The sequence below is a fragment of the Anguilla anguilla genome, chromosome 7, assembly GCF_013347855.1.
Source record: "Anguilla anguilla isolate fAngAng1 chromosome 7, fAngAng1.pri, whole genome shotgun sequence".
NCBI classification, from domain to species: Eukaryota; Metazoa; Chordata; class Actinopteri; order Anguilliformes; family Anguillidae; genus Anguilla; species Anguilla anguilla.
In genome coordinates, this window is record NC_049207.1 from 18,704,239 (window position 1) to 18,714,335 (window position 10,097).

Consider the following 10,097-nt stretch of genomic DNA (forward strand, 5'->3'; position numbering starts at 1 on the left):
TACATTTACAAGACGCAGAATATGTTTTCATATTACTTCAAAGACAAATACCTTCAGACAAATTCAGACAAATAAAGAAATGCCGTCCTATGAGAAATGAAAACACAGGGCGAGCAGAGCTCAATGTTCACCTGAGATAATGAAACTGAGAGTAGGGTGGACATTAACACCATGAATCAAGCGATTGGAAAGACACAAACATCTAAGGTTATGGCTGTGTGAAAGTTTCAGCACAATAACCCCATATAATACTGCCCTTGGGTGAAATAAAATGCATTTTATGTTCAATGAAGCATAGACACGCTGCCTGACAGAAATACAGTGTGAACGATACACACAGACATCCCTTCTCCTTGTGGCAGTCAAGAGTAATACTGGGTCACAACAACAAGAAACCATTAAATCAGGGGTTTCCAGTCTTCTCCAATCCAGGGACCCCCACCCAGGCTCAAAGGCGTCCAAGTTAAAAAGGGTTATACTTAAAAAAGGTTTTATATTTTGAAATATTTTCCCAAATTCATATATAATCATTTCATATCATCATCATATAGAAGATACTATAGGGGGTCTCATCAGGGACCCCCCTATAGTATCTTCAAGGTCCCCAGCAGCCCCCGGACCCTGTTGAAAACCAAAGAATTGAATAGTTTAAATGCACTACACATTGCTTTATTACATATTTAGATATGCAATTTCCATATAAATAGATGATAAGATTATTACATATAGTTTGATTTATGTGTAATGGAAATGACTGAATAACATGGCCCCAACATCATTCTAACTAAGTCAGCAGTATCACCAATAGAGCAAAGCTATGTATTTGTTTTATTTCACTTTATAAAGACTTAGCATAAAGTATTTGTAAAAATATTAACGTTAAGTAATTAATCATTTACAATTATCAGAATATTAAATAGACAACATACGTCTGAAAGATTATTGCTTTCCTGCTTTAATTGAAAGAAAATTGTACATCGACTCGATTAGAAGTATATTATTTTTCTGATTTTGCGATTTCAAAGCACGAAACTAAATATGACATAGAATACTGCTGCTCATTGTCAATTGTCATTTTAAAGCGCTTAACTGCGGTATACAGAGACCACTCATAATGACATTTCAAGTTCAGAGAATTTAGAGCTACGTAATCTGCATGCGTACCATACGTGCATACGTAAGCTACGTGAAGTTTAGAACGTAAGATCAGCGGCGCTGCTTTTCGGTCACGCCGCATGGAAAGTGAATGTTAGTGAGTGATAAAACCAGATTTGCCAGCTTTTACAGCTTATGAATGGTTAACGAAGGTATACATTCACAAACCATTGGCTGCAGAAAAAAATATGCTGATTTGTACTGTGATGTACTAGCTTTTTGATAGCTTAAACGTAGGATAGCCTACTCAACGAGGATATGTATGGTGGTAGAGAAAACGTCTTCCCAGATGACTTTGCTTGGGGAGCAGCAACGTCAGCTTATCAGATAGAGGGTATGTGGTAATAAAGAATGCATGTATTTGTATTATAAAACGTCCATCATTCGAGTCCCACTCGCCAATTGCAATTTGATCTATGGGAAGGAAGCCCAAAATTGTATTGTGTAGTATAATGCGGCTGTTACAGTATAAAGTTAATTCGCTGCAGCTTTCGTGGGCTCAAGGCTGCCAATGATCATGTAGCTTCTCTTATAAATCAGCCTAAAAAGTTCACGCAAAGGTTGTACTTTCCCCACAAACGTCACTGCCTATTTATTTGGGTAGATACCCTGGGGGTGCTTGGGGGTAGTTTGCTATCGTGGACTACCCAGGGGGGAAGAGATATCAAAAAAAATTGCGCTAGGAAAGGGCACCTGTTCTTTAAAAAATTGCCTCGAAGAGGACCTTTGCTCTCTCGGGGGAGGGGGCATATACTTCAGCGTACGTTGGTATCTATGTGTACGCGTGAATAGTTCTAACAGTAGTGTTTCCTTTTCTCTTTCTAGGGGGTTGGAATGCAGATGATAAGGGTCCAAGCATTTGGGACACTTTCAGCCATGGGAAAGGCAAGGTGTTTGAAGACCAAAACGGAGACGTGGCCTGTAACAGCTACAACCTATGGGAGGAGGACCTGCGCTGTATAAAGCAGTTAGGTCTGACACACTACCGTTTGTCACTGTCTTGGCCCCGTCTGCTCCCTGATGGAACAACAAGACACATCAACCAGAAAGGTACACCAGCTTTCAGTTACGCTACTGTATTCAATGGTGAGATCAGCTGTGAGCTCAGTGTTTCATTTGCTGCATTATAACGGGTAAGAAAATGCGCATCTGTATGTAAAGGCCAGAGAAATTTCTTCTGTATATACTAGTCGCGGACAATTTGTATGTAGTCGGGTAGTTCAGCCAACGGTGACTGTTTCTTATTGTTCTATTGTGGCCTCCTCAGCTGTCAAATTCCACCTTTTACAGTCGTAGTTCTGGCTGGCTTATTCATACATTTCCCATTTTAAAATACCATGTAACAACTTTCCATTTTGTTTGCTGGCTGAGGTTTATGAGCCGTTTCTACAAAAACCTGTTGCTGTTGCTAGTTATCGGGTCATATTGCCGAGCAAATTTTATGAACAGTCATACTGGTCACAATTTATTACACCTGTTGCAGGGTCTGGCAGTTTACTGCTTTCAATCAAATCTGAAAAAGAGGTCAAGGTATGAAAGATTAAAGGGACCACACTTGGACCAGTCAGTCAGTGCAGCTGCTCAGCTGCTGTTGGAAACTGAAATTAGACACACACTTTGAAAAGGATTCGTATGTAGAAATAGAACACATAATCCCTTTACCAAAAATATATTGTGTTCTCGGTTCTGTTTAATTGTCATATGGTAATGGACTAAATCCAGGACAACGGCTCGACTTGCAGTCATCTTGTAACCGGCATTATTAGCATATCATCCTGAAATATGTCTTTGACCCTAACAAGCTGACAGTTCCTCATGTCAAACATTCCATGTGATATTTATTGTCTTGTACCATCGCCTCTGCTCTATATTCAGGTATCATTTAGTTTCTGTGGAATTGCTTGTTCACAGAAATTCCTGAGAAATGGGTACATCCCATTTATAGGAATAATATAGTTATCCAAGGGGTTTTAGGGCTTGTCTTTGTATGGTGTTTGGCTTGTCACTATAACACTTGCAAAATATAGACTAGTTGTCCTGATCAGCAGAAAATGGAACGGTCTGAGAAGAGAATGATCAGTTTTTCATACACGCATTGTCTTAGTTATAGACTTGTGATACCACAGTCCCATTACTTTTTACATTTTAAACAATTTTCCTACCAACTTTGAACTACTCCCTTTTTTTGCCCGTTAGGTGTGGATTACTATGACAAAGTAATAAACGACTTGCTAGCCAGCAAAGTCACGCCCATGGTTACCCTGTATCACTTTGACCTGCCGCAAGCACTGCAGGAGCAGGGTGGGTGGCTGCGGGCGGGGATCGCGGACGTCTTCGAGGCCTACGCCTCGTTCTGCTTCCGGGCCTTCGGGGACAGGGTGAAGCTGTGGCTGACGCTGAACGAGCCGTATGTGTGCGCCAAGCTGGGCCACGAGGATGGCCTGTTCGCCCCGGGGCACCGGGACCCGGGGGTCTCCGCGTACCTGGCGGGGCACAACATGCTGCGGGCGCACGCCAGGGCCTGGCACGCCTACCACGCCCTCTTCAGACCCGAGCAGAAGGGATCGGTGTCCCTGGCGCTCAACGCCGACTGGGCAGAGCCGCTGGATCCGGGCAGCCCCCGGGACGTGGCTGCCACCGAGAGATACATGGCCTTCTCGTTAGGGTGGTTCGCCAGCCCCGTCTTCACCACTGGAGACTATCCGGCCTGCATGAGGTCCCAGATAGAGGCCAGGAGCCTAGCGCATGGCTTCCCAAAAAGCAGGTTGCCAGTTTTCGCGGATGGGGAGCCGGAGGTTCTGGGCACAGCAGACTTTTTTGCTCTGAACTACTACACGTCCCGCAGGGTGAGAGCTGTGAGCTCTCCCTCCGGGACCCTGAGCTTTAAGGGCGATCAGGAGGCGGAGGGAGTGGTGGACCCATCCTGGCCAGTGTGTGGGCCCCCCTGGTTGGCTGTGGTTCCGGATGGGTTGCGCAGGTTGCTGAAATACGTTAAGGTAAAGGAAAAAGTGAGGCATGATTGATACCCTAGTAAGCAGTCAGTTATTGATATGAAAAATATTTGTACACCCTCCAAAACCGACGTGCAGTCTTTTATAGTTTCCACATTAAAAAACGTTGGTGGAGTATTTTGTCTGAAAACACTCAATTTCCTGTGGTGCTGGCTTGCCAGTTCATGCAGAGCAAAGGCATTGGCAGCATTCAGAAGCTGAATTCCCAACTCAATGCTATAGTATCAAGTTCATTTAAACAGCCTCCCTCAGGAGTTCACGACAACTTAATACGTATTTATTGCCTTGAACCATGTGAAGATGGTCAACTGAATTCCTATTGTTCGTGTAGGACACTTGCCAAGATCCTGCCATCTATATCACAGAGAATGGCTTTGCTCAGGTTGGGGCTGTTGACCTGGAAGACTCCCAGCGATCTCAGTTCTACCAGGACACCCTCCAGGAGGTCTCTAAAGGTACTATGCTGTGGAAGGGTGCCCCTTCTGGCTGATGTAGGAACATGCACTTATACATACTGGAGTTGTGTGTACAGAGTAGAATCCATACAACCTCAATGTGTTTCCAGAGGAAAGCATTAACAATAAAGGATCTTACATGGTTTCATTCCCTGACTTTAGTGACAGTCCAGTTATAAGAGAATAGCATCACTATAGGGCCAAAGGCATATCGATTATATATGGGCAAGTAGAGTGGAGTTGAAAGAGTTGGGATTCAGAACAGGTCGGGTCCTGAAGGGATTCCATGGCCGAGCTGTCACGGGGATATTAATAACATTATCGTCAATTCTTTTCAGCTGTCCGCGAAGATGGAGTCGCCGTCAGGGGCTATTTCGCCTGGTCCCTGCTGGATAACTTTGAGTGGGCTGACGGATTCAGCGTTCGCTTTGGCCTGTTTCACGTGGACTTCGCACATCCAGAGCTGACACGTACAATGTACCGCTCAGGGAGAGACTACGCCAGAATCATTAAGAGGAACTGCTCTCGGTCAACAATGAAAAACTGAGTGCAGTCTGTCCTGGGAAAAAGGGCCAATCACGAGCTTTCTTTTTTTGCAGCCAAGTCTGAACCTTTTCGGGTTCTTGTGTTGGGAAAAATTTTCAAATGCTGTCTTAAAAATGGCATACTCTAAAAAAGGATTAATAATTTATGTGTCATTTTTATTTTGTTAAGCCCTGCAGTTACCCTGGAAATATAACCAATTTAAACACAGACTATTCCGCTGTGCCGTATAATATGCAAAATGGCAATTCAAAAAGTCAGTTGGGAGAAAATTATTTCCTTTCCTCGCTTTGGGTATTTTCCAAGTTAAGCAAGGAACGGTGTAATGTTTAATAGGAAGGGGTTCCCGGTTCCAAGCGAATCTGTGTAAGGCCCACGTATAGAGTGCTCCCAGCAGGGAGGACCTTCCAGCTGCAGTCCGTCCGCCACAGACTGCTGGTGTCGGTGGTGCAGATGAGGGCTGCAGGAGAGTAACCTGATATCACAGGCAGATCTCAGCCAGGCCGCGGGTAGCCCCTATCGCTCACATGAGGGTTTGTAAATCCGATTGGGCTCACGTTGAATGGAAACACACAATGCTAGTCATTGTACCCTGGCCTACAAGCACATCTTTACATTCATACCTCTGCAGAACCCATTTATTCCATTCACCGTGGTGTGGGGGTGGAGTCTACTGCTATGTGACTAATAAAGAGGAAGCACTGACTACTAATGCGCTAACTGGTGAGGACTCCATGTTACCACAACAAGCACATAAATGGCTCTAGAGTCGATCTAATACTAGTACTCATTAGCTCTGCAAGGCTCTAAGTCTGACTGTACTGCAGGTTCCTGTTCATAAAAAGCTTGTCATGCTCGCAAAGCATAATCACCATGTAATTCCAATGAATTTATGTCCTCCAAAGATTTTACTATTTCTGTCTCACACCTAGACATGCATATTGTCCTCCTGGGGCTGTTTTCACCAGCCAGGTGTAGACTGGAATAATGTGCTTAATTTCCCCAAGTTACACCTGTCTTTCATGTTCATCTTTTACTTTAGGCAGAGATAGCAAGCTAGCTAGGCTGTTCCCATCTGCCCACTGAACGAAATTGGGTGTCATCATATAGATCAGTAAGACACACTGGAGGCATGCTGAACTTAACTAGGGATAATGTAGTTCTTTGCATTAGCTAGAGTTTTCCAGCACTAGAGATTTGCTAGCTAATTTAGTAGTCATTGGCATACATCCACACAAACACAATTTTACATTCTCAGGGACTGCATGGTTAATCTCACTGCTATTGAAAAGGGGGAAACCATTGCTCCCCTGCGTGTTGTAGTTCTGAGGGGGAAGCTAAAAAGGCAAAGTGTTAGCATTTAATGGGAGTTAATGAGCACACAACTAATCAAAACAAATTACAGGCCCTACAATCAAAAAAGTACAGTACGTGACTGCAAACATCAGCATTCTTATCTCTCTTTCTCATCAAGATATAACTTTGAATGGATGGGTTTTAGTCAGACTTGTGGAAGTAAGTTGTAGAAGGTGCATTTGCAGTTCAGTCTGTGCTTTCATTTAGGTCTGTTAATGTGAATGTAAACAAGCTACAGGCTAGACTCCCTCCCCCTCCAGCCACTGTTATGGCCAGCGGTGCGTCACGTCCCTGGACTGCTGGCTGCAGAAGGCACCAGCAGGGTTAGGATATTAGTCTAGATCACTGTGCCCAGCGACGATACCCAGGAGCCCTAAATAAGTGTTTTACCTTCAGGCTAAATACCTACTCATTATGAAGTCTAGCATCATCTCTGCACCAGATGTGCCAAAGCAACGTCTTTATTTGAGCAAATGTATGGCCATCTGGGATCAATCATTTTAATTGATGTTACCTTGGAGAACAGTCTTAACTTTCTTTGTACACCTGTGCCGTAAGTGTAGGATTTATGCCCAGGCGTAACAAGGGCAGGAGCACGGCTGGTGTAACGGGTTTGAATGTTACAGTACATCTGGCTAAAAGCGACGTTCTGTGTCTGTGGCAGTGTTAAGCACGGGTGGTGTAACAGGTTTGAATGTTACATCTGGCTAAAAGCGATGCTCTGGGCAGGAGCACGGGTGGTGTAACAGGTTTGAATGTTACAGTACATCTGGGTAAAAGCGATGCTCTGTGTCTGGGGCAGTGTTAAGCCAGGCGTACACCAAGATGGTGCGGTTGGCCCCAGGTCTCTGGTCTGAGCACAGAGGAGGTTAGGAACACGCGAGGAAGCTTTGCTTTCAGGATGAGTGACGGTGGGTAGAGAGGAGCTCCCCAGTGCTCCGAGGGCCGCTGGGTGCCTGGGATTGGGCTCTCTGTAATAGATCAAAGGCCCGCAGGTGATGTCACTCTTCCCGAAGCCAGGCGTCGGCCAAATGGATCGTTGGACCGGAGAGAAGCCGGGAATTCGACTCCGGAGCGGGCAAGCGATCGCTCGGCTGGCGGGCACATGCGCCACTGTGCCCAGTTACTCCGCCCCGTGCCCCCTGCTTGTACCCCACCATGGAAGCCAGGACTCACCGGAAACACTGCACTTCACCCTCTTTATGCACCACAATGGCAACTCAGAGCTTTCTGTCATAAGATAAAAGCAGGAAGCCTTATTTCATCAAGTGTATATCCCTTTATTGTTTTGTCCTCTGTATTAGAATGTGGAATAATTCATATTTCGCACTTTTAATTGCGTACGGGAACACCCATTGCCTGTCTGCTGTGTCTGAACTTCCTGTTGCCTGGAGTCTATCTGAGAAAGCAGGGGAACAGAAAATCTTGCAGTTGCATGCAGCGGTTTACTAACTTGGCAAAAACGACCGCAAATGGGCCTCGTAGGTTAGAGTTTAGCAACAAGAAGCTTATTTTCGTATGTTCCCATGAATCTCCCGGCGATTCTCGCCAAAAATAAAACCGCGGCTTTTAATTAGAGGAGGCGGAACGGGCGCTGGTGGGGTACTGCCTCAGTCGATCGCTTTGTGTTTCAGCACCGGCCGGGCGCTCCAGTGGGACCCAGCAGCTGAACAAACACACCCTGGATACAGAACAGAGGCTGTAAAGAATAGGCTGAAAATCCACAAGCCTGCAAACTGCAGTACAATCACAACAAGGCCCTACTGGAACGCAGCACCCTGGCTGCACACAGGCTTTACTGTGTTTTAAGACAAACTGATTTTCGGTATTTGGTAAGCTGTCCTGCGGTGGCATGGCGTGACTTGGCTGTGAGCCAGGGCGATGGACAGGTGGAGGAAATGCAGGTCGCCGTGTTCTCCTTCTCTGACCCCTGCCTCTGTGCTGTGGCTGGTGCCGTCCTGTCATAAGGAGGGTGGCTCTGTCAGAGATGGTAATCACAGCAGGAACCTGATAAACCAAGCTGCATTATCATTCTCCTCATTCTTTCTCCTTTTCCTGTTCCTGTGGACATGCCTCAGTCTGAACTTGATTTTTATGAAGGCATTCATGCGGTTCTTTCAGGTGGAACAGAATTGACCTCTTGGTGCCAGAGATGGGGTGCATTTAAATGGATAGTTCATTTTCTGGAAATTTTTCAAATATATTTTTTGTTTTTCTGTGTTTTCAATTGGCTCAGACAGTTTTTGTGTGTAATGAAGCATATTTTGTGTTCAGTGAACCATGTACTAGCCTGCTTATATTGGCTAGTATATGGGCATTGAGAGGCTTGTAGTTTGAAAACAAGAAATACGCTTAAAGTAATCCCTAGTAGTCCGCGCACTGATGCCGTTTTTCCAGGGGCTATACGTACAAGTTTGTGTTCAGTGCCGGTACTTACTTCCTTCTCAGTTTTTAAGTGGTACAGGCTCTTCGCTCTCAAGGTTAAGGTTAACCAGAGAAACAGGATTTAGATACAACTGGCCTGGCCAAGCGGTAGCTAACGCCCTGCCTGCTCTTGCATGCCTATGTTAGCCAAGTTGGCTACAAAGTGAGAATGAAGCTATGATTAGGTGCAACCTACATGTATAAACAAGATGATTTAATTCAGCTAAGCTAAGTTTGCTCACTGTTATTTATTCAAGTCTGAATTTATGGATTAGGAGTTCGACAGATAACACCATGCCACTTCTTTCCTATACACATGCTGTAGGAAATAGTTCCAACCGAAGATGAGATTACATGTCACAAAGAAATAAATAACTAAATGAAATTCAGGTAATAAACACACCTGGAGGCATAACATTTCTGTCTTGGATGCTTTTCAGCTTTAAACCACAAACCCATCGATGCCCCTATATCCGGCATTGTGCAGCCAGCAGGTTCATATTCTTTGCACACAAGAACTGTCTGTGCCAATCAAAAACATACACAAAAACTGAAATAAAAAAAAAACTGCAAAGTGAGAGATCCCGTTTTGGCCAAGTTTCCATGTCTTTCCACTGTGTTAATTTCTCCAAAGGACTTGCCAGTTGCCACAGGCTAACAGTTGTCTCTTCCATTTGGTGCTAAATCTGTGGATAATGGGTAGGAAAATGGTCACTGGCTTGCAGGCAAAAAGGACTGCACACGCTTTAGCTGCAGAGCTCCTGTTGTGCAACTGTGGGTGGCATAATGGTAACCTAACAGGCGCAATTGGCAATGCTAAATTGCGAGACAAAAAAAAGGAAAGATAAAGTCATTGATATGCTCTTCCTGTCATGTTCTAGGTGTATTAACATTCAAATAAATACGCTTTAGAGTGATTTAATATGAAAATATCTCAGAAAGAAAAAGTGAAATTCTGTGTGCTGCTTGGTTTACAAGAGAGAACAGCATCAAGGTGCAGACTAATCTGAAGATCAGTTTTATTTCTATTGACTTGTACTGTCCTCGTGTGGTTAAGTGAGGTATCACATGCTGCAACCAGCTAGGTTCTATGAAGATTTTTAGTCATGCATGGTTTATCAGTGTTAGCCAGAGTATTCATACTGTGTGTCTC

The 10,097-nt window shown here is 44.6% G+C and overlaps 1 protein-coding gene across 2 annotated transcripts; it reads left to right on the plus strand.

The window, feature by feature from the left end:
* The first annotated feature begins 1,179 nt into the window (after positions 1–1,179).
* On the plus strand, positions 1,180–5,881 carry gba3 (glucosidase, beta, acid 3). 2 transcript variants are annotated; one of them, XM_035424789.1, is made up of 5 exons: positions 1,180–1,489; positions 1,981–2,205; positions 3,352–4,151; positions 4,498–4,621; positions 4,960–5,881. In XM_035424789.1, exons 1-5 carry the CDS (start codon positions 1,414–1,416, stop codon positions 5,166–5,168), a joined length of 1,434 nt encoding a protein of 477 aa, XP_035280680.1. In that variant the 5' UTR covers positions 1,180–1,413; the 3' UTR covers positions 5,169–5,881. The 2 variants fall into 2 exon arrangements, with proteins under 2 accessions (XP_035280680.1, XP_035280681.1); XM_035424790.1 differs by having other exon boundaries at positions 1,184–1,307.
* The last annotated feature ends 4,216 nt before the right edge of the window (positions 5,882–10,097 follow it).

Coding starts and splice junctions, on each gene's coding strand:
- gba3 (XM_035424789.1), top strand. CDS start 1,414: ATGTATGGTGGTAGAGAAAACGTCTTCCCAGATGACTTTGCTTGGGGA. Junction 2,206..3,351: donor AAGACACATCAACCAGAAAG/GTACACCAGCTT, acceptor TTTGCCCGTTAG/GTGTGGATTACTATGACAAA. Junction 4,152..4,497: donor GGTTGCTGAAATACGTTAAG/GTAAAGGAAAAA, acceptor TTGTTCGTGTAG/GACACTTGCCAAGATCCTGC.